Genomic DNA, 27,493 nt, shown 5'->3' on the forward strand with positions numbered 1-27,493 from the left:
AGGAACCTGAAGGAACCTGAAGGAGCCTGAAGGAACCTGAAGGAGCCTGAAAGAGCGTGAAGGAACCTGTGACGGAACCTGTGAAGGAGCGTGAAGGAACCTGAAGGACTTCATACACGATAAAGCACCTCCTCTTTTTGTGATGTAACGTCTTCTCATTGGAGGAGTTTGAATCGTCACAAACTGTAACGGACGGAGTTCAAAGTGGGGCGTGGTTTATTGGAGCTGCGGTGGTGAGTTCTGTTGTACGACTTTAAATACTTCGTCAAATCAAAGTGGAAATCTTGTGCATGACATATATTTTTGACATTTTGATTCCATAACGCGCCCGTCTTTGTTCGCCTCCTGCAGGTGATCGGCCGCATGTGCAAAATCATCGACAAGACGTGCCTGTCGCCGACGCCGACGCTGGAGCAGCACCTGATGTGGGACGACATCGCCATCCTGGCCCGCTACATGCTCATGCTGTCCTTCAACAACTCGCTGGACGTGGCGGCGCACCTGCCGTACCTGTTCCACGTGGTGACGCTGCTGGTGGCCACGGGGCCCCTGTCTCTGCGCGCGTCCACTCACGGCCTGGTCATCAACATCATCCACTCGCTCTGCACGTGCTCGCAGCTCAACTTCAGCGGTGAGGGGGCGGGTAGGGGCGTCGCCGCGGCATGACTGTTATTGTCAGAAGAAACGTTGCGATTTAACACTTGGTCGCGATTTAAAGGTTGAATGAGGCGTGAACTGTCAATTAGTCCTGCCACGTTTCAATCATAAAACACACCTACTGCTCACCTGCAGGGCCTCGTTCACCTGCAGGGCCTCGTTCACCTGCAGGGCCTCGTTCACCTGCAGGGCCTCGTTTACCTGCAGGGCCTCGTTCCACCTGCAGAGCCTCGTTTGTTCACCTGCAGGGCCTCGTTCACCTGCAGAGCCTCGTTTGTTCACCTGCAGGGCCTCGTTTGTTCACCTGCAGGGCCTCGTTCACCTGCAGGGCCTCGTTCACCTGCAGGGCCTCGTTCACCTGCAGGGCCTCGTTCACCTGCAGGGCCTCGTTCACCTGCAGGGCCTCGTTCACCTGCAGGGCCTCGTTTACCTGCAGGGCCTCGTTCACCTGCAGAGCCTCGTTTGTTCACCTGCAGGGCCTCGTTTGTTCACCTGCAGGGCCTCGTTCACCTGCAGGGCCTCGTTCACCTGCAGGGCCTCGTTTGTTCACCTGCAAGGCCTCGTTCACCTGCAGAGCCTCGTTCACCTGCAGGGCCTCGTTTGTTCACCTGCAGGGCCTCGTTCACCTGCAGAGCCTCGTTCCACCTGCAGGGCCTCGTCCCCACGTTTCCCTGTGTCTAAGCGCATTGATCTATCATAATATAGTTCCCTCAGTGACGGGACAAAATGAAGACAGTTCGAGCTCAGAAGAGTGTATCAGTCCACACGGGGGAGTGGCTTGAGCACGGGGGAGTGGCATGCGCACGGGGGAGTGGCATGTGCACGGGGCGTGGCATGAGCACGGGGGCGTGGCATGTGCACGGGGGAGTGGCATGTGCACGGGGGCGTGGCATGAGCACGGGGGAGTGGCATGAGCACGGGGGAGTGGCATGAGCACGGGGGAGTGGCATGAGCACGGGGGAGTGGCATGAGCACGGGGGAGTGGCATGAGCACGGGGGAGTGGCATGAGCACGGGGGAGTGGCATGAGCACGGGGGAGTGGCATGAGCACGGGGGAGTGGCATGAGCACTTCCGCCTGCGTTCTCAAATCGCCAAAAAATCGTCCATTGCGCCTTTAACGCTCGGTCACGATTTAACACGTGGTCGCGATTTTACGTTTGCGGATTCTTCTTCTGCGTCGCTTAGAGCGCCCTCTTGTGGTTGTCAGTGTGAAAATAATGAATAATATCACATATAATTCGCTCTGGAGTATAAGTCGCACCCCGGACACAACTATGAAAAGGTGCCACTTATAGTCCAGAAAATACGGTAATCACGATTCTGGATGACGTTTATAATCGTGACGTCCATTCACGCACTATCGTCTACCGTCCTTAAAAGTAAACTATGGCTGTGCTTTATTTGACTGATGAATAGATCCAGAAGTTTTTTATTTAAATTAAATGATTAGTGCTTGAATGAGATTTGTACTCAATTTGACTCTGTTGAAAACAAACGCTGGTGAGGTCGTCCTGACGATATGTACACGTTGTATACTAAACTCGTGCTAAACTCGTTGTTTTCCAGAGGAAACGAAGCAGGTGCTGAGGCTGAGTCTGACCGAGTTTTCCTTGCCAAAGTTTTACCTCCTGTTCGGCATCAGTAAAGTCAAGTCTGCCGCCGTCATCGCCTTCCGCTCCAGCTACAGGGATCGCTCCTTCTCGCCGGGCTCCTACGAGAGGGAGACCTTCGCCCTGTCGTCCCTGGAGACGGTCACAGAGGCTCTGCTGGAGATCATGGAGGTACCTCTGAGACTCGCGGTCCTGAAGGTCCAATCCAGTTCAGCTCTCATGGATGTTCTTTCCTTGCAGGCGTGTATGAGGGACATCCCGTCCTGCAAGTGGCTGGACCAGTGGACCGAGCTGGCCCAGAAGTATGAGGGACTATCATTGTTCTAGACCAGAAACACTTTCATCTCCGTGTGTTCCGTCTCCGTTGTGATGCTGACGTCTCTGTCTCCGTCAGGTTTGCGTTCCAGTACAACCCGTCTCTGCAGCCGCGAGCTCTGGTGGTGTTCGGCTGCATCAGTAAAAGAGTGACTCATGGACAGATCCGACAGATCATTAGGATCCTGAGCAAAGCCAGTCCTCTGCTCAGCATCGACCGGGTGAGCCTCACTTTAATGCCTTTCATTTACACATGCTCAGCCGTGCTCAGCCGTGCTCAGGTGTAATGGTCCTCTTGTCTTCTCAGGGTTTGGAGAGTTGTCTGAAGGGTCCAGACAATTACAACAGCCAAGTGTTGATAGAAGCCACTGTGATCGCTCTGACCAAACTGCAGCCGCTTCTCAGCAAGGTCAGAACCTCCAGAACCTCCAGAACCAAAGTGACGAGTCTGTATGCTCAAAAAGAGACCTATAAAGTCATCTTTCTGACCTTTTCATGGTCCATTCACATCTTGTACGACCCTTGACCCTCAACAAAGACGTTCACAGCCGCATTTAGAACACAAATTTACAATTATTTAAGAAACGACTGGAATAATCTAAGAACTGTAGGAACTGCAGGAGTTTGCATGTGCTCCCTGTGCCTGTGTCTTCTGGTCCAGGAGCTGTGTGTATAAACGTGTCTTCTGGTCCAGGAGCTGTGTGTATAAACGTGTCTTCTGGTCCAGGAGCTGTGTGTATAAACGTGTCTTCTGGTCCAGGAGCTGTGTGTATAAACGTGTCTTCTGGTCCAGGAGATGTGTGTATAAACGTGTCTTCTGGTCCAGGAGATGTGTGTATAAACGTGTCTTCTGGTCCAGGAGCTGTGTGTATAAACGTGTCTTCTGGTCCAGGAGATGTGTGTATAAACGTGTCTTCTGGTCCAGGAGCTGTGTGTATAAACGTGTCTTCTGGTCCAGGAGATGTGTGTATAAACGTGTCTTCTGGTCCAGGAGCTGTGTGTATAAACGTGTCTTCTGGTCCAGGAGCTGTGTGTATAAACGTGTCTTCTGGTCCAGGAGATGTGTGTATAAACGTGTCTTCTGGTCCAGGAGATGTGTGTATAAACGTGTCTTCTGGTCCAGGAGATGTGTGTATAAACGTGTCTTCTGGTCCAGGAGCTGTGTGTATAAACGTGTCTTCTGGTCCAGGAGCTGTGTGTATAAACGTGTCTTCTGGTACAGGAGTCTCCCATGCACAAAGCCCTGTTCTGGGTGGCGGTGGCCGTGCTGCAGCTGGATGAAGTGAACCTGTATTCGGCCGGGACGGCGCTGCTCGAGCAGAACCTCCACACGCTCGACTCCATGAGAGTCTTCAACGACAAGGTACATGATTCCAAACCCGCTGAACACAGTTTTACCGCCGCAATTCCACTTTTAGATTCTGTTTTGAAGCATGAAATATATCACACAAGAACAGAGGAGCAATCGTTCAAACAAGAGAGAGAGAGAGTGTCACGTTTGTGCTCAACCAAAACATTTAGAACATTTAGGATGGATTTCAAAAGGACGTTCGTTTGGATGACCACAGAAACGTCCAGGATCTGTAAATTGATTGGAGATCTAGTGGATCTCTCTTGATGTGATTGGTTCCCGTTGCCGCCCTAACGTCTGGTGGAACGTGTGCTTCTTTCAGAGCCCAGAGGAGGTCTTCATGGAGATCCGGCGCCCCCTGGAGTGGCACTGTAAACAGATGGATCATTTCGTCGGCCTCAACTTCAGCGCCAACTTCAACTTCGCCCTCGTGGGACATTTGCTCAAAGGTCGGTCTTAAATCCGGTGGTTCGTGTTCATAAACGGTGGGTGTGGTTATCGCGGCACATCCTCGGAGCGAAGGCCTTTAAATGTGACCCATCTGCAACTCGTATAACATCTATATCATTTATATAAAGCTTTTTCATTTACGTTGGATGTATAAAACGTTTATTCATTTACTTTGATCAATACTTTTATATAAATGGAGCATTACAAAGTCAGTGTTTAACCTAAAAGTAGAATTTTGAATATCGACTACAGTGAAAGGAATATTTTAAATGCACTTTGACTGTTTGTGTGTTCCGTAGGCTACAGACTGTTTGTGTGTTCCGTAGGCTACAGACTGTTTGTGTGTTTCGTAGGCTACAGACTGTTTGTGTGTTCCGTAGGCTACAGACTCTGTGTTTGTGTGTTCCGTAGGCTACAGACTCTGTGTTTGTGTGTTCCGTAGGCTACAGACCCTGTGTTTGTGTGTTCCGTAGGCTACAGACCCTGTGTTTGTGTGTTCCGTAGGCTACAGACTCTGTGTTTGTGTGTTCCGTAGGCTACAGACTCTGTGTTTGTGTGTTCCGTAGGCTACAGACTGTTTGTGTGTTCCGTAAGCTACAGACTCTGTGTTTGTGTGTTCCGTAGGCTACAGACCCTGTGTTTGTGTGTTCCGTAGGCTACAGACCCTGTGTTTGTGTGTTCCGTAGGCTACAGACTCTGTGTTTGTGTGTTCCGTAGGCTACAGACTGTGTTTGTGTGTTCCGTAGGCTACAGACCCTGTGTTTGTGTGTTCCGTAGGCTACAGACCCTGTGTTTGTGTGTTCCGTAGGCTACAGACTCTGTTTGTGTGTTCCGTAGGCTACAGACTCTGTGTTTGTGTGTTCCGTAGGCTACAGACTGTTTGTGTGTTCCGTAGGCTACAGACTGTTTGTGTGTTCCGTAGGCTACAGACTCTGTTTGTGTGTTCCGTAGGCTACAGACTGTTTGTGTGTTCCGTAGGCTACAGACTCTGTGTTTGTGTGTTCCGTAGGCTACAGACTCTGTGTTTGTGTGTTCCGTAGGCTACAGACTGTGTTTGTGTGTTCGGTAGGCTACAGACTCTGTGTTTGTGTGTTTCGTAGGCTACAGACTCTGTGTTTGTGTGTTTCGTAGGCTACAGACTCTGTGTTTGTGTGTTTCGTAGGCTACAGACTCTGTGTTTGTGTGTTTCGTAGGCTACAGACTCTGTGTTTGTGTGTTTCGTAGGCTACAGACACCCGTCTCCTACCACAGTGGCGCGGACCGTGAGGATCCTCCACACGCTTCTGTCGCTCATCAGTAAAAACCTCAAATGTGACAAGTTTGAGGTGAACATTCAGAGTGTGGCGTATCTGGCAGGTAGGAACCCCAACACGGTCATAAGTCAATTATGATAAAGTCAACTATGATAATAAAGTCTCCGCCCCCTCAGCCCTGCTCACCGTGTCGGAGGAGGTGCGCAGTCGCTGCAGCCTCAAACACAGGAAGTCTTTGCTGATGTCAGACCTTTCCCTGGACCCCGTTCCCATGGAGACATACACCAGCCACGCCCCCGACCCCAGCTGCAGGTCGGCCATCTTGAACTTGCTTTAACTAGGCTTGAATTCAAAACTGACATTATTATTTCAGTCCCTTTTTCTCTGGGACGTCCCTTTTCTCTAGGACAGTCCCTTTTCTCCAGGACAAACCCTTTTTTTCTAGGACAGTCTTTTTTTCTCTAGTACAGTCCCTGTTTCTCTAGGACAGTGCCTTTTTCTCCTAGATAGTCCCTTTCTCTTTAGGAGAGTCCCTTTTTCTCTAGGACAGTCCCTTTCTCTCTAGGACAGTCCCTTTCTCTCTAGGACAGTCCCTTTCTCTCTAGGACAGTCCCTTTCTCTCTTGGACAGTCCCTTTCTCTCTTGGACAGTTCCTTTCTCTCTTGGACAGTCCCTTTCTCTCTTGGACAGTTCCTTTCTCCAGGTAGTCCAGGCCTTAAGACGTACATGTTTTCCTTTCCAGGACGCTTCGAGAGACTCAGCCGTGGCCGTCGCCGCAGGTGTCGGAGCGGTACCTCTCGGCCCATTACCCCATCGTGGGACAGATCAGCCCCAGGACGAGAAAGAGCATGAGCCTGGACATGGGCCAACCGTCACAGGCCAACACCAAGAAGCTCCTGGGTAAAGCTCCAGCGCGGCTCCTGTGTGCCAGGACGAGGCTAAAATATGAACACGTTTGTGGTGGTCTAAACCTCCATAAAAGGACAGGACCTTTAGTTCTTTGTAGAGGTCGTTCTGTTACGACTAATGGCCTTTGGAGTGGACTTAAAATAAAACTTGTACTTCTTTTGTCCAACTGTTTTCAGGCACCAGAAAGAGCTTCGACCACCTCATTTCAGACTCCAAAGCACCAAAGAGGCCGGAGATGGAAGCCGGGATGACCACTCCGCCCAAAATGAGGCGAGTGGCAGAGAATGACTACGAGATCGGTAAGAAACCATTCACTAGCATGAGAAGCGGTTGACTAGCATAACAAACGGTTGACTAGCATAACAAACGGTTGGCTAGCATAACAAACGGTTGACTAGCATAACAAACGGTTGACTAGCATAAGAAACGGTTGGCTAGCATAATAAACGGTTGACTAGCATAACAAACGGTTGACTAGCATAAGAAACGGTTGGCTAGCATAATAAACGGTTGACTAGCATAAGAAACTATTTGCTAGAACAAGAAATGACTGGCTAGCATAAGAAACGGTTGGCTAGCATAAGAAACGGTTGGCTAGCACAATGCAGCGTCCGTGTTGTTTCAGGATGTGGCACTTGTGTCGAGAAGCTTTGGCTGGACAGATTTTAGTTTGAATTGTGCGATTTGTTTTGTTTCAGAAACGCAAAGACTCGCAAACTCACATCTACGCAAAGTTTCAGTGTCGGAGTCGAACGTTCTTTTGGACGAAGAGGTGCTCACAGACCCCAAGATCCAGGCTCTGCTGCTCACTGTGCTGGTGAGGCCTCCAGGGGGCGCCACTGACCCCTTTAAGTACTGTTATTAATGTAACGTGTGACTGAGGACAAGTTTAGTGACCCTGTGACTGTGAGGACATGTTTAGTGACCCTGTGACTGTGAGGACATGTTTAGTGACCCTGTGACTGTGAGGACATGTTTAGTGACCCTGTGACTGTGAGGACATGTTAAGTGACCCTGTGACTGTGAGGACATGTTAAGTGACCCTGTGACTGTGAGGACATGTTAACTGACCCTGTGAGGACATGTTAAGTGACCCTGTGACTGTGAGGACATGTTTAGTGACCCTGTGACTGTGAGGACATGTTAAGTGACCCTGTGACTGTGAGGACATGTTAAGTGACCCTGTGACTGTGAGGACATGTTAACTGACCCTGTGACTGTGAGGACATGTTAAGTGACCCTGTGACTGTGAGGACATGTTTAGTGACCCTGTGACTGTGAGGACATGTTAAGTGACCCTGTGACTGTGAGGACATGTTAAGTGACCCTGTGACTGTGAGGACATGTTAAGTGACCCTGTGACTGTGAGGACATGTTAAGTGACCCTGTGACTGTGAGGACATGTTAACTGACCCTGTGACTGTGAGGACATGTTAAGTGACCCTGTGACTGTGAGGACATGTTTAGTGACCCTGTGACTGTGAGGACATGTTAAGTGACCCTGTGACTGTGAGGACATGTTAAGTGACCCTGTGACTGTGAGGACATGTTTAGTGACCCTGTGACTGTGAGGACATGTTTAGTGACCCTGTGACTGTGAGGACATGTTTAGTGATCCTGTGACTGTGAGGACATGTTAAGTGACCCTGTGACTGTGAGGACATGTTAAGTGACCCTGTGACTGTGAGGACATGTTAAGTGACCCTGTGACTGTGAGGACATGTTAAGTGACCCTGTGACTGTGAGGACATGTTAAGTGACCCTGTGACTGTGAGGACATGTTAAGTGACCCTGTGACTGTGAGGACATGTTAAGTGACCCTGTGACTGTGAGGACATGTTAAGTGACCCTGTGACTGTGAGGACATGTTAAGTGACCCTGTGACTGTGAGGACATGTTAAGTGACCCTGTGACTGTGAGGACATGTTAACTGACCCTGTGACTGTGAGGACATGTTAAGTGACCCTGTGACTGTGAGGACATGTTAAGTGACCCTGTGACTGTGAGGACATGTTTAGTGACCCTGTGACTGTGAGGACATGTTTAGTGACCCTGTGAGGACATGTTAAGTGACCCTGTGACTGTGAGGACATGTTAAGTGACCCTGTGACTGTGAGGACATGTTAAGTGACCCTGTGACTGTGAGGACATGTTTAGTGACCCTGTGACTGTGAGGACATGTTAAGTGACCCTGTGACTGTGAGGACATGTTTAGTGACCCTGTGACTGTGAGGACATGTTAAGTGACCCTGTGACTGTGAGGACATGTTTAGTGACCCTGTAACTGTGAGGACATGTTTAGTGACCCTGTAACTGTGAGGACATGTTTAGTGACCCTTTGACTGTGAGGACATGTTAAGTGACCCTGTGACTGTGAGGACATGTTAAGTGACCCTGTGACTGTGAGGACATGTTAACTGACCCTGTGACTGTGAGGACATGTTTAGTGACCCTGTAACTGTGAGGACATGTTAAGTGACCCTGTGAGGACATGTTAAGTGACCCTGTGACTGTGAGGACATGTTAAGTGACCCTGTGACTGTGAGGACATGTTAAGTGACCCTGTGACTGTGAGGACATGTTAAGTGACCCTGTGACTGTGAGGACATGTTAAGTGACCCTGTGACTGTGAGGACATGTTAAGTGACCCTGTGACTGTGAGGACATGTTAAGTGACCCTGTGAGGACATGTTAAGTGACCCTGTGAGGACATGTTAAGTGACCCTGTGACTGTGAGGACATGTTAAGTGACCCTGTGACTGTGAGGACATGTTAAGTGACCCTGTGACTGTGAGGACATGTTAAGTGACCCTGTGACTGTGAGGACATGTTAAGTGACCCTGTGAGGACATGTTAAGTGACCCTGTGACTGTGAGGACATGTTAAGTGACCCTGTGACTGTGAGGACATGTTAAGTGACCCTGTGACTGTGAGGACATGTTAAGTGACCCTGTGACTGTGAGGACATGTTAAGTGACCCTGTGACTGTGAGGACATGTTAAGTGACCCTGTGACTGTGAGGACATGTTAAGTGACCCTGTGACTGTGAGGACATGTTAAGTGACCCTGTGACTGTGAGGACATGTTAAGTGACCCTGTGACTGTGAGGACATGTTAAGTGACCCTGTGACTGTGAGGACATGTTAAGTGACCCTGTGACTGTGAGGACATGTTAAGTGACCCTGTGACTGTGAGGACATGTTAAGTGACCCTGTGACTGTGAGGACATGTTAAGTGACCCTGTGACTGTGAGGACATGTTAAGTGACCCTGTGACTGTGAGGACATGTTAAGTGACCCTGTGACTGTGAGGACATGTTAAGTGACCCGTGTGTTTGTGTTTCAGGCGACACAAGTGAAATACACCACTGATGACTTCGATCAGCGGATCTTGTACGAGTATTTAGCCGAAGCGAGCGTCGTCTTCCCAAAGGTTTTCCCTGTCGTGTAAGTCCAATTGTGGTCTTTATTTCTTTCTTTAAGGGACGCTGCAAGTTCACTCACAATTAGTCCATTAGTCCACATTCGCTCACCTTTAGTCCATTCGCTCACGTTTAGTCCACGTTCGCTCACGTTTAGTCCACGTTCGCTCACGTTTAGTCCACGTTCGCTCACGTTTAGTCCACGTTCGCTCACGTTTTGTCCACGTTCACTTACGTTTAGTCCACATTCGCTCACGTTTAGGCCACGTTCGCTCACGTTTTCTCTCACGTTTTGTCCACGTTCGCTCACGTTTAGTCCACGTTCGCTCACGTTTAGTCCACGTTCGCTCACGTTTAGTCCACGTTCGCTCACGTTTAGTCCACGTTCGCTCACGTTTTGTCCACGTTCACTTACGTTTAGTCCACATTCGCTCACGTTTAGGCCACGTTCGCTCACGTTTTCTCTCACGTTTTGTCCACGTTCGCTCACGTTTAGTCCACGTTCGCTCACGTTTAGGCCACGTTCGCTCACGTTTTCGCTCACGTTTAGTCCACGTTCGCTCACGTTTTTTCTCAAGTTTAGTCCACGTTCGCTCACGTTTAGTCCACGTTCGCTCACGTTTTGTCCACGTTCACTCACGTTTAGGCCACGTTCGCTCACGTTTAGTCCACGTTCGCTCATCTTTAGTCCACATTCGCTCACGTTTAGGCCACGTTCGCTCACGTTTTCGCTCACGTTTAGTCCACGTTCGCTCACGTTTAGTCCACATTCGCTCACGTTTAGTCCACGTTCGCTCACGTTTTCGCTCACGTTTAGTCCACATTCGCTCACGTTTAGTCCACGTTCGCTCACGTTTTCGCTCACGTTTAGTCCACATTCGCTCACGTTTAGTCCACGTTCGCTCACGTTTTCACTCACGTTTAGTCCACGTTCGCTCACGTTTTTTCTCAAGTTTAGTCCACGTTCGCTCACGTTTAGTCCACGTTCACTCACGTTTAGTCCACATTCGCTCACGTTTAGGCCACGTTCGCTCACGTTTTCGCTCACGTTTAGTCCACGTTCGCTCACGTTTAGTCCACGTTCGCTCACGTTTAGTCCACGGTCGCTCACGTTTTCGCTCACGTTTAGTCCACGTTCGCTCACGTTTTCACTCACGTTTAGTCCACGTTCGCTCACGTTTTCACTCACGTTTAGTCCACGTTCGCTCACGTTTAGTCCACGTTCGCTCACCTTTAGTCCACGTTCACTTACGTTTAGTCCACGTCCGCTCACGTTTTCACTCACGTTTAGTCCACGTTCGCTCACGTTTTCACTCACGTTTAGTCCACGTTCGCTCACGTTTAGTCCACGTTCGCTCACGTTTAGTCCACGTTCGCTCACGTTTAGTCCACGTTCGCTCACCTTTAGTCCACGTTCACTCACGTTTAGTCCACGTTCGCTCACGTTTTGTCCACGTTCGCTCACGTTTAGTCCACGTTCGCTCACGTTTAGTCCACGTTCGCTCACGTTTAGTCCACTTTCGCTCACGTTTTCGCTCACGTTTAGTCCACGTTCGCTCACGTTTAGTCCACGTTCGCTCACGTTTTGTCCATATTCGCTCACGTTTAGTCCACGTTCGCTCACGTTTTCGCTCACGTTTAGTCCACGTTCGCTCACGTTTAGTCCACGTTCGTTCACGTTTAGTTCACGTTCGCTCACGTTTAGTCCACGTTCGCTCACGTTTTCGCTCACGTTTAGTCTACGTTCGCTCACGTTTTCGCTCACGTTTAGTCCACGTTCGCTCACGTTTAGTCCACGTTCGCTCACGTTTTGTCCATATTCGCTCACGTTTAGTCCACGTTCGCTCACGTTTTCGCTCACGTTTAGTCCACGTTCGCTCACGTTTAGTCCACGTTCGCTCACCTTTAGTCCACGTTCACTCACCTTTAGTCCACGTTTGCTCACGTTTTCTCTCACCTTTAGTCCACGTTTGCTCACGTTTTCTCTCACGTTTAGTCCACGTTCACTCACGTTTAGTCCACTTTCGCTCACGTTTAGTCGCTCACGTTTAGTCCACGTTCGCTCACGTTTAGTCCACGTTCGCTCACGTTTAGTCCACGTTCGCTCACGTTTAGGCCACGTTCGCTCACGTTTAGTCACGTTTAGTCCACGTTCGCTCATGTTTTCTCTCAAGTTTAGTCCACGTTCGCTCACGTTTAGTCCACGTTTAGTTCACGTTCGCTCACGTTTAGTCCACGTTCGCTCACGTTTTCGCTCACGTTTAGTCTACGTTCGCTCACGTTTTCGCTCACGTTTAGTCCACGTTCGCTCACGTTTAGTCCACGTTCGCTCACGTTTAGTCCACGTTCGCTCACGTTTAGTCCACGTTCTCTCACCTTTAGTCCACGTTCGCTCACCTTTAGTCCACGTTCGCTCACGTTTAGTCCACGTTCGCTCACGTTTAATCCACGTTCGCTCACGTTTAGTCCACGTTCGCTCATCTTTAGTCCATGTTTGCTCACGTTTTCTCTCACGTTTAGTCCACGTTCGCTCACGTTTTTTCTCAAGTTTAGTCCACGTTCGCTCACGTTTAGTCCACGTTCGCTCACGTTTAGTCCACGGTCGCTCACGTTTTCGCTCACGTTTAGTCCACGTTCGCTCACGTTTTCACTCACGTTTAGTCCACGTTCGCTCACTTTTTCACTCACGTTTAGTCCACGTTCGCTCACGTTTAGTCCACGTTCGCTCACGTTTAGTCCACGTTCGCTCACCTTTAGTCCACGTTCACTCACGTTTAGTCCACGTTCGCTCACGTTTTGTCCACGTTCGCTCACGTTTAGTCCACGTTCGCTCACGTTTAGTCCACGTTCGCTCACGTTTAGTCCACTTTCGCTCACGTTTTCGCTCACGTTTAGTCCACGTTCGCTCACGTTTAGTCCACGTTCGCTCACGTTTAGTCCACGTTCGCTCACGTTTAGTCCACGTTCGCTCACGTTTAGTCCACGTTCGCTCACGTTTTGTCCATATTCGCTCACGTTTAGTCCACGTTCGCTCACGTTTTCGCTCACGTTTAGTCCACGTTCGCTCACGTTTAGTCCACGTTCGTTCACGTTTAGTTCACGTTCGCTCACGTTTAGTTCACGTTCGCTCACGTTTAGTCCACGTTCGCTCACGTTTTCGCTCACGTTTAGTCTACGTTCGCTCACGTTTTCGCTCACCTTTAGTCCACGTTCACTCACCTTTAGTCCACGTTTGCTCACGTTTTCTCTCACGTTTAGTCCACGTTCGCTCATCTTTAGTCCACGTTTGCTCACGTTTTCTCTCACGTTTAGTCCACGTTCACTCACGTTTAGTCCACTTTCGCTCACGTTTAGTCGCTCACGTTTAGTCCACGTTCGCTCACGTTTAGTCCACGTTCGCTCACGTTTAGTCCACGTTCGCTCACGTTTAGTCCACGTTCGCTCACGTTTAGTCCACGTTCGCTCACGTTTAGGCCACGTTCGCTCACGTTTGGGCCACGTTCGCTCACGTTTAGTCGCTCACGTTTAGTCCACGTTCGCTCACGTTTAGTCCACGTTCGCTCACGTTTAGTTCACGTTCGCTCACGTTTAGTCCACGTTCGCTCACGTTTTCGCTCACGTTTAGTCTACGTTCGCTCACGTTTTCGCTCACGTTTTCGCTCACGTTTAGTCCACGTTCGCTCACGTTTAGTCCACGTTCGCTCACGTTTAGTCCACGTTCGCTCATCTTTAGTCCACGTTTGCTCACGTTTTCTCTCACGTTTAGTCCACATTCGCTCACCTTTAGTCCACGTTCGCTCACCTTTAGTCCACGTTCGCTCACCTTTAGTCCACGTTCGCTCACGTTTAGTCCACGTTCGCTCATCTTTAGTCCATGTTTGCTCACGTTTTCTCTCACGTTTAGTCCACGTTCGCTCACGTTTTTTCTCAAGTTTAGTCCACGTTCGCTCATCTTTAGTCCACAATCGCTCACGTTTAGGCCACGTTCGCTCACGTTTTCGCTCACGTTTAGTCCACGTTCGCTCACGTTTAGTCCACATTCGCTCACGTTAAGCCACGTTCGCTCACGTTTTCGCTCACGTTTAGTCCACGTTCGCTCACGTTTAGTCCACGTTCGCTCACGTTTAGTCCACGGTCGCTCACGTTTTCGCTCACGTTTAGTCCACGTTCGCTCACGTTTTCACTCACGTTTAGTCCACGTTCGCTCACGTTTTCACTCACGTTTAGTCCACGTTCGCTCACGTTTAGTCCACGTTCGCTCACGTTTAGTCCACATTCGCTCACGTTTAGGCCACGTTCGCTCACGTTTAGGCCACGTTCGCTCACGTTTTCGCTCACGTTTAGTCCACGTTCGCTCACGTTTTTTCTCAAGTTTAGTCCACGTTCGCTCACGTTTAGTCCACGTTCGCTCACGTTTTTTCTCAAGTTTAGTCCACATTCGCTCACGTTTAGGCCACGTTTTCGCTCACGTTTTCGCTCACGTTTAGTCCACGTTCGCTCACGTTTAGTCCACGTTCGCTCACGTTTAGTCCACGTTCGCTCACGTTTAGTCCACGGTCGCTCACGTTTTAGCTCACGTTTAGTCCACGTTCGCTCACGTTTTCACTCACGTTTAGTCCACGTTCGCTCACGTTTTCACTCACGTTTAGTCCACGTTCGCTCACGTTTAGTCCACGTTCGCTCACGTTTAGTCCACGTTCGCTCACGTTTAGTCCACGTTCGCTCACGTTTAGTCCACTTTCGCTCACGTTTTCGCTCACGTTTAGTCCACGTTCGCTCACGTTTAGTCCACGTTCGCTCACGTTTAGTCCACGTTCGCTCACGTTTAGTCCACGTTCGCTCACCTTTAGTCCACGTTCACTCACGTTTAGTCCACGTTCGCTCACGTTTTGTCCACGTTCGCTCACGTTTAGTCCACGTTCGCTCACGTTTAGTCCACGTTCGCTCACGTTTAGTCCACTTTCGCTCACGTTTTCGCTCACGTTTAGTCCACGTTCGCTCACGTTTAGTCCACGTTCGTTCACGTTTAGTCCACGTTCGCTCACGTTTAGTCCACGTTCGCTCACGTTTAGTCCACGTTCGCTCACGTTTTGTCCATATTCGCTCACGTTTAGTCCACGTTCGCTCACGTTTTCGCTCACGTTTAGTCCACGTTCGCTCACGTTTAGTCCACGTTCGTTCACGTTTAGTTCACGTTCGCTCACGTTTAGTCCACGTTCGCTCACGTTTTCGCTCACGTTTAGTCTACGTTCGCTCACGTTTTCGCTCACGTTTAGTCCACGTTCGCTCACGTTTAGTCCACGTTCGTTCACGTTTAGTCCACGTTCGCTCACGTTTAGTCCACGTTCGCTCACGTTTTGTCCATATTCGCTCACGTTTAGTCCACGTTCGCTCACGTTTTCGCTCACGTTTAGTCCACGTTCGCTCACGTTTAGTCCACGTTCGTTCACGTTTAGTTCACGTTCGCTCACGTTTAGTCCACGTTCGCTCACGTTTTCGCTCACGTTTAGTCTACGTTCGCTCACGTTTTCGCTCACGTTTAGTCCACGTTCGCTCACGTTTAGTCCACGTTTGTTCACGTTTAGTCCACGTTCGCTCACCTTTAGTCCACGTTCACTCACCTTTAGTCCACGTTTGCTCACGTTTTCTCTCACGTTTAGTCCACGTTCGCTCATCTTTAGTCCACGTTCACTCACCTTTAGTCCACGTTTGCTCACGTTTTCTCTCACGTTTAGTCCACGTTCGCTCATCTTTAGTCCACGTTTGCTCACGTTTTCTCTCACGTTTAGTCCACGTTCGCTCACGTTTAGTCCACGTTCGCTCACGTTTTCTCTCACGTTTAGTCCACGTTCGCTCACGTTTAGTCGCTCACGTTTAGTCCACGTTCGCTCACGTTTAGGCCACGTTCGCTCACGTTTAGGCCACGTTCGCTCACGTTTAGGCCACGTTCGCTCACGTTTAGTCACGTTTAGTCCACGTTCGCTCATGTTTTCTCTCAAGTTTAGTCCACGTTCGCTCACGTTTAGTCCACGTTCACTCACGTTTAGTCCACGTTCGCTCACGTTTAGGCCACGTTCGCTCACGTTTTCGCTCACGTTTAGTCCACGTTCGCTCACGTTTTTTCTCAAGTTTAGTCCACGTTCGCTCACGTTTAGTCCACGTTCGCTCACGTTTAGTCCACGTTCGCTCACGTTTAGGCCACGTTCGCTCACGTTTAGTCACGTTTAGTCCACGTTCGCTCATGTTTTCTCTCAAGTTTAGTCCACGTTCGCTCACGTTTAGTCCACGTTCACTCACGTTTAGTCCACATTCGCTCACGTTTAGTCCACGTTCGCTCACGTTTAGGCCACGTTCGCTCACGTTTTCGCTCACGTTTAGTCCACGTTCGCTCACGTTTTTTCTCAAGTTTAGTCCACGTTCGCTCACGTTTAGTCCACGTTCACTCACGTTTAGTCCACATTCGCTCACGTTTAGGCCACGTTCGCTCACGTTTTCGCTCACGTTTAGTCCACGTTCGCTCACGTTTAGTCCACGTTCACTCACGTTTAGTCCACGTTCGCTCACGTTTTGTCCACGTTCGCTCACGTTTAGTCCACGTTCGCTCACGTTTAGTCCACTTTCGCTCACGTTTAGTCCACGTTCGCTCACGTTTAGTCCACGTTCACTCACGTTTAGTCCACGTTCGCTCACGTTTAGTCCACGTTCACTCACGTTTAGTCCACGTTCGCTCACGTTTTGTCCACGTTCGCTCACGTTTAGTCCACGTTCACTCACGTTTAGTCCACATTCGCTCACGTTTAGGCCACGTTCGCTCACGTTTTCGCTCACGTTTAGTCCACGTTCGCTCACGTTTAGTCCACGTTCGCTCACGTTTAGTCCACGGTCGCTCACGTTTCCGCTCACGTTTAGTCCACGTTCGCTCACGTTTTCACTCACGTTTAGTCCACGTTCGCTCACGTTTTCACTCACGTTTAGTCCAAGTTCGCTCACGTTTAGTCCACGTTCGCTCACGTTTAGTCCACGTTCGCTCACGTTTTGTCCACGTTCACTTACGTTTAGTCCACATTCGCTCACGTTTAGGCCACGTTCGCTCACGTTTTCTCTCACGTTTTGTCCACGTTCGCTCACGTTTAGTCCACGTTCGCTCACGTTTAGTCCACGTTCGCTCACGTTTAGTCCACGTTCGCTCACGTTTAGTCCACGTTCGCTCACGTTTTGTCCACGTTCACTTACGTTTAGTCCACATTCGCTCACGTTTAGGCCACGTTCGCTCACGTTTTCTCTCACGTTTTGTCCACGTTCGCTCACGTTTAGTCCACGTTCGCTCACGTTTAGTCCACGTTCGCTCACGTTTAGTCCACGTTCGCTCACGTTTAGTCCACGTTCGCTCACGTTTTGTCCACGTTCACTTACGTTTAGTCCACATTCGCTCACGTTTAGGCCACGTTCGCTCACGTTTTCTCTCACGTTTTGTCCACGTTCGCTCACGTTTAGTCCACGTTCGCTCACGTTTAGGCCACGTTCGCTCACGTTTTCGCTCACGTTTAGTCCACGTTCGCTCACGTTTTTTCTCAAGTTTAGTCCACGTTCGCTCACGTTTAGTCCACGTTCGCTCACGTTTTGTCCACGTTCACTCACGTTTAGGCCACGTTCGCTCACGTTTAGTCCACGTTCGCTCATCTTTAGTCCACATTCGCTCACGTTTAGGCCACGTTCGCTCACGTTTTCGCTCACGTTTAGTCCACGTTCGCTCACGTTTAGTCCACATTCGCTCACGTTTAGTCCACGTTCGCTCACGTTTTCGCTCACGTTTAGTCCACATTCGCTCACGTTTAGTCCACGTTCGCTCACGTTTTCGCTCACGTTTAGTCCACATTCGCTCACGTTTAGTCCACGTTCGCTCACGTTTTCACTCACGTTTAGTCCACGTTCGCTCACGTTTTTTCTCAAGTTTAGTCCACGTTCGCTCACGTTTAGTCCACGTTCACTCACGTTTAGTCCACATTCGCTCACGTTTAGGCCACGTTCGCTCACGTTTTCGCTCACGTTTAGTCCACGTTCGCTCACGTTTAGTCCACGTTCGCTCACGTTTAGTCCACGGTCGCTCACGTTTTCGCTCACGTTTAGTCCACGTTCGCTCACGTTTTCACTCACGTTTAGTCCACGTTCGCTCACGTTTTCACTCACGTTTAGTCCACGTTCGCTCACGTTTAGTCCACGTTCGCTCACCTTTAGTCCACGTTCACTTACGTTTAGTCCACGTCCGCTCACGTTTTCACTCACGTTTAGTCCACGTTCGCTCACGTTTTCACTCACGTTTAGTCCACGTTCGCTCACGTTTAGTCCACGTTCGCTCACGTTTAGTCCACGTTCGCTCACGTTTAGTCCACGTTCGCTCACCTTTAGTCCACGTTCACTCACGTTTAGTCCACGTTCGCTCACGTTTTGTCCACGTTCGCTCACGTTTAGTCCACGTTCGCTCACGTTTAGTCCACGTTCGCTCACGTTTAGTCCACTTTCGCTCACGTTTTCGCTCACGTTTAGTCCACGTTCGCTCACGTTTAGTCCACGTTCGCTCACGTTTTGTCCATATTCGCTCACGTTTAGTCCACGTTCGCTCACGTTTTCGCTCACGTTTAGTCCACGTTCGCTCACGTTTAGTCCACGTTCGTTCACGTTTAGTTCACGTTCGCTCACGTTTAGTCCACGTTCGCTCACGTTTTCGCTCACGTTTAGTCTACGTTCGCTCACGTTTTCGCTCACGTTTAGTCCACGTTCGCTCACGTTTAGTCCACGTTCGCTCACGTTTTGTCCATATTCGCTCACGTTTAGTCCACGTTCGCTCACGTTTTCGCTCACGTTTAGTCCACGTTCGCTCACGTTTAGTCCACGTTCGCTCACCTTTAGTCCACGTTCACTCACCTTTAGTCCACGTTTGCTCACGTTTTCTCTCACGTTTAGTCCACGTTCGCTCATCTTTAGTCCACGTTTGCTCACGTTTTCTCTCACCTTTAGTCCACGTTTGCTCACGTTTTCTCTCACGTTTAGTCCACGTTCACTCACGTTTAGTCCACTTTCGCTCACGTTTAGTCGCTCACGTTTAGTCCACGTTCGCTCACGTTTAGTCCACGTTCGCTCACGTTTAGTCCACGTTCGCTCACGTTTAGGCCACGTTCGCTCACGTTTAGTCACGTTTAGTCCACGTTCGCTCATGTTTTCTCTCAAGTTTAGTCCACGTTCGCTCACGTTTAGTCCACGTTTAGTTCACGTTCGCTCACGTTTAGTCCACGTTCGCTCACGTTTTCGCTCACGTTTAGTCTACGTTCGCTCACGTTTTCGCTCACGTTTAGTCCACGTTCGCTCACGTTTAGTCCACGTTCGCTCACGTTTAGTCCACGTTCGCTCACGTTTAGTCCACGTTCTCTCACCTTTAGTCCACGTTCGCTCACCTTTAGTCCACGTTCGCTCACGTTTAGTCCACGTTCGCTCACGTTTAATCCACGTTCGCTCACGTTTAGTCCACGTTCGCTCATCTTTAGTCCATGTTTGCTCACGTTTTCTCTCACGTTTAGTCCACGTTCGCTCACGTTTTTTCTCAAGTTTAGTCCACGTTCGCTCACGTTTAGTCCACGTTCGCTCACGTTTAGTCCACGGTCGCTCACGTTTTCGCTCACGTTTAGTCCACGTTCGCTCACGTTTTCACTCACGTTTAGTCCACGTTCGCTCACTTTTTCACTCACGTTTAGTCCACGTTCGCTCACGTTTAGTCCACGTTCGCTCACGTTTAGTCCACGTTCGCTCACCTTTAGTCCACGTTCACTCACGTTTAGTCCACGTTCGCTCACGTTTTGTCCACGTTCGCTCACGTTTAGTCCACGTTCGCTCACGTTTAGTCCACGTTCGCTCACGTTTAGTCCACTTTCGCTCACGTTTTCGCTCACGTTTAGTCCACGTTCGCTCACGTTTAGTCCACGTTCGCTCACGTTTAGTCCACGTTCGCTCACGTTTAGTCCACGTTCGCTCACGTTTAGTCCACGTTCGCTCACGTTTTGTCCATATTCGCTCACGTTTAGTCCACGTTCGCTCACGTTTTCGCTCACGTTTAGTCCACGTTCGCTCACGTTTAGTCCACGTTCGTTCACGTTTAGTTCACGTTCGCTCACGTTTAGTTCACGTTCGCTCACGTTTAGTCCACGTTCGCTCACGTTTTCGCTCACGTTTAGTCTACGTTCGCTCACGTTTTCGCTCACCTTTAGTCCACGTTCACTCACCTTTAGTCCACGTTTGCTCACGTTTTCTCTCACGTTTAGTCCACGTTCGCTCATCTTTAGTCCACGTTTGCTCACGTTTTCTCTCACGTTTAGTCCACGTTCACTCACGTTTAGTCCACTTTCGCTCACGTTTAGTCGCTCACGTTTAGTCCACGTTCGCTCACGTTTAGTCCACGTTCGCTCACGTTTAGTCCACGTTCGCTCACGTTTAGTCCACGTTCGCTCACGTTTAGTCCACGTTCGCTCACGTTTAGGCCACGTTCGCTCACGTTTGGGCCACGTTCGCTCACGTTTAGTCGCTCACGTTTAGTCCACGTTCGCTCACGTTTAGTCCACGTTCGCTCACGTTTAGTTCACGTTCGCTCACGTTTAGTCCACGTTCGCTCACGTTTTCGCTCACGTTTAGTCTACGTTCGCTCACGTTTTCGCTCACGTTTTCGCTCACGTTTAGTCCACGTTCGCTCACGTTTAGTCCACGTTCGCTCACGTTTAGTCCACGTTCGCTCATCTTTAGTCCACGTTTGCTCACGTTTTCTCTCACGTTTAGTCCACATTCGCTCACCTTTAGTCCACGTTCGCTCACCTTTAGTCCACGTTCGCTCACCTTTAGTCCACGTTCGCTCACGTTTAGTCCACGTTCGCTCATCTTTAGTCCATGTTTGCTCACGTTTTCTCTCACGTTTAGTCCACGTTCGCTCACGTTTTTTCTCAAGTTTAGTCCACGTTCGCTCATCTTTAGTCCACAATCGCTCACGTTTAGGCCACGTTCGCTCACGTTTTCGCTCACGTTTAGTCCACGTTCGCTCACGTTTAGTCCACATTCGCTCACGTTAAGCCACGTTCGCTCACGTTTTCGCTCACGTTTAGTCCACGTTCGCTCACGTTTAGTCCACGTTCGCTCACGTTTAGTCCACGGTCGCTCACGTTTTCGCTCACGTTTAGTCCACGTTCGCTCACGTTTTCACTCACGTTTAGTCCACGTTCGCTCACGTTTTCACTCACGTTTAGTCCACGTTCGCTCACGTTTAGTCCACGTTCGCTCACGTTTAGTCCACATTCGCTCACGTTTAGGCCACGTTCGCTCACGTTTAGGCCACGTTCGCTCACGTTTTCGCTCACGTTTAGTCCACGTTCGCTCACGTTTTTTCTCAAGTTTAGTCCACGTTCGCTCACGTTTAGTCCACGTTCGCTCACGTTTTTTCTCAAGTTTAGTCCACATTCGCTCACGTTTAGGCCACGTTTTCGCTCACGTTTTCGCTCACGTTTAGTCCACGTTCGCTCACGTTTAGTCCACGTTCGCTCACGTTTAGTCCACGTTCGCTCACGTTTAGTCCACGGTCGCTCACGTTTTAGCTCACGTTTAGTCCACGTTCGCTCACGTTTTCACTCACGTTTAGTCCACGTTCGCTCACGTTTTCACTCACGTTTAGTCCACGTTCGCTCACGTTTAGTCCACGTTCGCTCACGTTTAGTCCACGTTCGCTCACGTTTAGTCCACGTTCGCTCACGTTTAGTCCACTTTCGCTCACGTTTTCGCTCACGTTTAGTCCACGTTCGCTCACGTTTAGTCCACGTTCGCTCACGTTTAGTCCACGTTCGCTCACGTTTAGTCCACGTTCGCTCACCTTTAGTCCACGTTCACTCACGTTTAGTCCACGTTCGCTCACGTTTTGTCCACGTTCGCTCACGTTTAGTCCACGTTCGCTCACGTTTAGTCCACGTTCGCTCACGTTTAGTCCACTTTCGCTCACGTTTTCGCTCACGTTTAGTCCACGTTCGCTCACGTTTAGTCCACGTTCGTTCACGTTTAGTCCACGTTCGCTCACGTTTAGTCCACGTTCGCTCACGTTTAGTCCACGTTCGCTCACGTTTTGTCCATATTCGCTCACGTTTAGTCCACGTTCGCTCACGTTTTCGCTCACGTTTAGTCCACGTTCGCTCACGTTTAGTCCACGTTCGTTCACGTTTAGTTCACGTTCGCTCACGTTTAGTCCACGTTCGCTCACGTTTTCGCTCACGTTTAGTCTACGTTCGCTCACGTTTTCGCTCACGTTTAGTCCACGTTCGCTCACGTTTAGTCCACGTTCGTTCACGTTTAGTCCACGTTCGCTCACGTTTAGTCCACGTTCGCTCACGTTTTGTCCATATTCGCTCACGTTTAGTCCACGTTCGCTCACGTTTTCGCTCACGTTTAGTCCACGTTCGCTCACGTTTAGTCCACGTTCGTTCACGTTTAGTTCACGTTCGCTCACGTTTAGTCCACGTTCGCTCACGTTTTCGCTCACGTTTAGTCTACGTTCGCTCACGTTTTCGCTCACGTTTAGTCCACGTTCGCTCACGTTTAGTCCACGTTTGTTCACGTTTAGTCCACGTTCGCTCACCTTTAGTCCACGTTCACTCACCTTTAGTCCACGTTTGCTCACGTTTTCTCTCACGTTTAGTCCACGTTCGCTCATCTTTAGTCCACGTTCACTCACCTTTAGTCCACGTTTGCTCACGTTTTCTCTCACGTTTAGTCCACGTTCGCTCATCTTTAGTCCACGTTTGCTCACGTTTTCTCTCACGTTTAGTCCACGTTCGCTCACGTTTAGTCCACGTTCGCTCACGTTTTCTCTCACGTTTAGTCCACGTTCGCTCACGTTTAGTCGCTCACGTTTAGTCCACGTTCGCTCACGTTTAGGCCACGTTCGCTCACGTTTAGGCCACGTTCGCTCACGTTTAGGCCACGTTCGCTCACGTTTAGTCACGTTTAGTCCACGTTCGCTCATGTTTTCTCTCAAGTTTAGTCCACGTTCGCTCACGTTTAGTCCACGTTCACTCACGTTTAGTCCACGTTCGCTCACGTTTAGGCCACGTTCGCTCACGTTTTCGCTCACGTTTAGTCCACGTTCGCTCACGTTTTTTCTCAAGTTTAGTCCACGTTCGCTCACGTTTAGTCCACGTTCGCTCACGTTTAGTCCACGTTCGCTCACGTTTAGGCCACGTTCGCTCACGTTTAGTCACGTTTAGTCCACGTTCGCTCATGTTTTCTCTCAAGTTTAGTCCACGTTCGCTCACGTTTAGTCCACGTTCACTCACGTTTAGTCCACATTCGCTCACGTTTAGTCCACGTTCGCTCACGTTTAGGCCACGTTCGCTCACGTTTTCGCTCACGTTTAGTCCACGTTCGCTCACGTTTTTTCTCAAGTTTAGTCCACGTTCGCTCACGTTTAGTCCACGTTCACTCACGTTTAGTCCACATTCGCTCACGTTTAGGCCACGTTCGCTCACGTTTTCGCTCACGTTTAGTCCACGTTCGCTCACGTTTAGTCCACGTTCACTCACGTTTAGTCCACGTTCGCTCACGTTTTGTCCACGTTCGCTCACGTTTAGTCCACGTTCGCTCACGTTTAGTCCACTTTCGCTCACGTTTAGTCCACGTTCGCTCACGTTTAGTCCACGTTCACTCACGTTTAGTCCACGTTCGCTCACGTTTAGTCCACGTTCACTCACGTTTAGTCCACGTTCGCTCACGTTTTGTCCACGTTCGCTCACGTTTAGTCCACGTTCACTCACGTTTAGTCCACATTCGCTCACGTTTAGGCCACGTTCGCTCACGTTTTCGCTCACGTTTAGTCCACGTTCGCTCACGTTTAGTCCACGTTCGCTCACGTTTAGTCCACGGTCGCTCACGTTTCCGCTCACGTTTAGTCCACGTTCGCTCACGTTTTCACTCACGTTTAGTCCACGTTCGCTCACGTTTTCACTCACGTTTAGTCCAAGTTCGCTCACGTTTAGTCCACGTTCGCTCACGTTTAGTCCACGTTCGCTCACCTTTAGTCCACGTTCACTCACGTTTAGTCCACGTTCGCTCACGTTTTGTCCACGTTCGCTCACGTTTAGTCCACGTTCGCTCACGTTTAGTCCACGTTCGCTCACGTTTAGTCCACTTTCGCTCACGTTTTCGCTCACGTTTAGTCCACGTTCGCTCACGTTTAGTCCACGTTCGCTCACGTTTAGTCCACGTTCGCTCACGTTTAGTCCACGTTCGCTCACGTTTTGTCCACGTTCGCTCACGTTTAGTCCACGTTCGCTCACGTTTTCGCTCACGTTTAGTCCACGTTCGCTCACGTTTAGTCCACGTTCGTTCACGTTTAGTTCACGTTCGCTCACGTTTAGTCCACGTTCGCTCACGTTTTCGCTCACGTTTAGTCTACGTTCGCTCACGTTTTCGCTCACGTTTAGTCCACGTTCGCTCACGTTTAGTCCACGTTCGTTCACGTTTAGTCCACGTTCGCTCACGTTTAGTCCACGTTCACTCACCTTTAGTCCACGTTTGCTCACGTTTTCTCTCACGTTTAGTCCACGTTCGCTCATCTTTAGTCCACGTTCACTCACCTTTAGTCCACGTTTGCTCACGTTTTCTCTCACGTTTAGTCCACGTTCGCTCACCTTTAGTCCACGTTCGCTCACCTTTAGTCCACGTTTGCTCACGTTTTCTCTCACGTTTAGTCCACGTTCGCTCACCTTTAGTCCACGTTTGCTCACGTTTTCTCTCACGTTTAGTCCACGTTCGCTCACGTTTAGTCCACGTTCGCTCACGTTTAGTCCACGTTCGCTCACGTTTAGTCGCTCACGTTTAGTCCACGTTCGCTCACGTTTAGGCCACGTTCGCTCACGTTTAGTCCACGTTCGCTCACGTTTAGTCCACGTTCGCTCACGTTTAGTCCACGTTCACTCACGTTTAGTCCACATTCGCTCACGTTTAGTCCACGTTCGCTCACGTTTAGGCCACGTTCGCTCACGTTTAGTCCACGTTCGCTCACGTTTTTTCTCAAGTTTAGTCCACGTTCGCTCACGTTTAGTCCACGTTCACTCACGTTTAGTCCACATTCGCTCACGTTTAGGCCACGTTCGCTCACGTTTTCGCTCACGTTTAGTCCACGTTCGCTCACGTTTAGTTCACGTTCGCTCACGTTTAGTCCACGTTCGCTCACGTTTTCGCTCACGTTTAGTCCACGTTCGCTCACGTTTAGTCCACGTTCGCTCACGTTTTCTTCAAGTTTAGTCCACGTTCGCTCACGTTTAGTCCACGTTTAGTTCACGTTCGCTCACGTTTAGTCCACGTTCGCTCATGTTTTCGCTCACGTTTAGTCCACGTTCGCTCACGTTTAGTCCACGTTCGCTCACGTTTAGTCCACGTTCGCTCACGTTTTCTCTCACGTTTACTCCACGTTCACTCACGTTTACTCCACGTTCGCTCACGTTTAGTCCACGTTCGCTCACGTTTTCGCTCACGTTTAGTCCACGTTCGCTCACGTTTAGTCCACGTTCGCTCACGTTTAGTCCACGTTCGCTCACGTTTTCGCTCACGTTTAGTCCACGTTCGCTCACGTTTAGTCCACGTTTAGTTCACGTTCGCTCACGTTTAGTCCACGTTCGCTCACGTTTTCGCTCACGTTTAGTCCACGTTCGCTCACGTTTAGTCCACGTTTAGTTCACGTTCGCTCACGTTTAGTCCACGTTCGCTCACGTTTTCGCTCACGTTTAGTCCACGTTCGCTCACGTTTAGTCCACGTTCGCTCACGTTTAGGCCACGTTCGCTCACGTTTAGTCCACGTTCGCTCACGTTTAGTCCACGTTCGCTCACGTTTAGTCCACGTTCACTCACGTTTAGTCCACATTCGCTCACGTTTAGTCCACGTTCGCTCACGTTTAGGCCACGTTCGCTCACGTTTAGTCCACGTTCGCTCACGTTTTTTCTCAAGTTTAGTCCACGTTCGCTCACGTTTAGTCCACGTTCACTCACGTTTAGTCCACATTCGCTCACGTTTAGGCCACGTTCGCTCACGTTTTCGCTCACGTTTAGTCCACGTTCGCTCACGTTTAGTTCACGTTCGCTCACGTTTAGTCCACGTTCGCTCACGTTTTCGCTCACGTTTAGTCCACGTTCGCTCACGTTTAGTCCACGTTCGCTCACGTTTTCTTCAAGTTTAGTCCACGTTCGCTCACGTTTAGTCCACGTTTAGTTCACGTTCGCTCACGTTTAGTCCACGTTCGATCATGTTTTCGCTCACGTTTAGTCCACGTTCGCTCACGTTTAGTCCACGTTCGCTCACGTTTAGTCCACGTTCGCTCACGTTTTCTCTCACGTTTAGTCCACGTTCACTCACGTTTAGTCCACGTTCGCTCACGTTTAGTCCACGTTCGCTCACGTTTAGTCCACGTTTAGTTCACGTTCGCTCACGTTTAGTCCACGTTCGCTCACGTTTTCGCTCACGTTTAGTCCACGTTCGCTCACGTTTAGTCCACGTTTAGTTCACGTTCGCTCACGTTTAGTCCACGTTCGCTCACGTTTTCGCTCACGTTTAGTCCACGTTCGCTCACGTTTTTGGGTTGTGCTTTGTCTCTTTTCAGCCACAATCTGCTGGACTCAAAGATCAACACTGTGCTGTCCATGTGCCAGGACACCAACCTCCTGAACCCGGTCCACGGCATCGTCCAGAGTGTGGTCTACCACGAGGAGTCGCCGCCGCAGTACCAGCCGTCATACCTGCAGAGTAAAGCACCAGAACTCACACACGTCACTGTGGAAAGCACCAGAACTCACACACGTCACTGTGGAAAGCACCAGAACTCACACACGTCACTGTGGAAAGCACCAGAACTCACACACGTCACTGTGGAAAGCACCAGAACTCACACACGTCACTGTGGAAAGCACCAGAACTCACACACGTCACTGTGGAAAGCACCAGAACTCACACACGTCACTGTGGAAAGCACCAGAACTCACACACGTCACTGTGGAAAGCACCAGAACTCACACACGTCACTGTGGAAAGCACCAGAACTCACACACGTCACTGTGGAAAGCACCAGAACTCACACACGTCACTGTGGAAAGCACCAGAACTCACACACGTCACTGTGGAAAGCACCAGAACTCACACACGTCACTGTGGAAAGCACCAGAACTCACACACGTCACTGTGGAAAGCACCAGAACCTCTGAAAACTATGAACAGCAGCGGTGACAAAGCACAGCCCTGAGGAGTCCCTCATGGGAAGAGGTCTGACTCACTGCAGTGAACACAGCTCCTGCTCCTGTCAGACAGGGACCGGACAGCGCTGAGCAAAAGGCCCCTGGCCCCGTACTCCCGGAGCACCCCCCGAGGGACACGGTCCAAAGCCTTCTCCAGATCCACAAAGCACATGTGACTGTGCAAACTCCCATGAGCCCTGGCGCCCCTTGGTGGAGAGTCTAGAGCTGTTC

General features: G+C 50.1%; 1 protein-coding gene across 2 annotated transcripts in view; it reads left to right on the forward strand.

Moving 5' to 3' along the window:
* Positions 1-27,493, forward strand: part of nf1a (neurofibromin 1a) — a 186,051-nt gene that overhangs the window by 148,658 nt on the left and 9,900 nt on the right. For both annotated transcript variants that reach the window (XM_072456416.1, XM_072456423.1), the window contains exons 41-54: positions 352-631; positions 2,225-2,439; positions 2,509-2,570; positions 2,663-2,804; positions 2,891-2,992; positions 3,806-3,946; positions 4,257-4,383; positions 5,609-5,740; positions 5,814-5,949; positions 6,380-6,537; positions 6,723-6,845; positions 7,245-7,363; positions 9,892-9,992; positions 26,635-26,777. In XM_072456416.1, coding sequence (XP_072312517.1) covers positions 352-631; positions 2,225-2,439; positions 2,509-2,570; positions 2,663-2,804; positions 2,891-2,992; positions 3,806-3,946; positions 4,257-4,383; positions 5,609-5,740; positions 5,814-5,949; positions 6,380-6,537; positions 6,723-6,845; positions 7,245-7,363; positions 9,892-9,992; positions 26,635-26,777 — 1,981 coding nt within the window. The remainder of the gene's footprint in view (positions 1-351; positions 632-2,224; positions 2,440-2,508; positions 2,571-2,662; positions 2,805-2,890; positions 2,993-3,805; positions 3,947-4,256; positions 4,384-5,608; positions 5,741-5,813; positions 5,950-6,379; positions 6,538-6,722; positions 6,846-7,244; positions 7,364-9,891; positions 9,993-26,634; positions 26,778-27,493) is intronic.

Source organism: Eucyclogobius newberryi, unplaced genomic scaffold, assembly GCF_026437365.1.
Source record: "Eucyclogobius newberryi isolate DKJ021-1_F unplaced genomic scaffold, fEucNew1.0.hap1 SCAF_10, whole genome shotgun sequence".
Taxonomy (NCBI): Eukaryota; Metazoa; Chordata; class Actinopteri; order Gobiiformes; family Gobiidae; genus Eucyclogobius; species Eucyclogobius newberryi.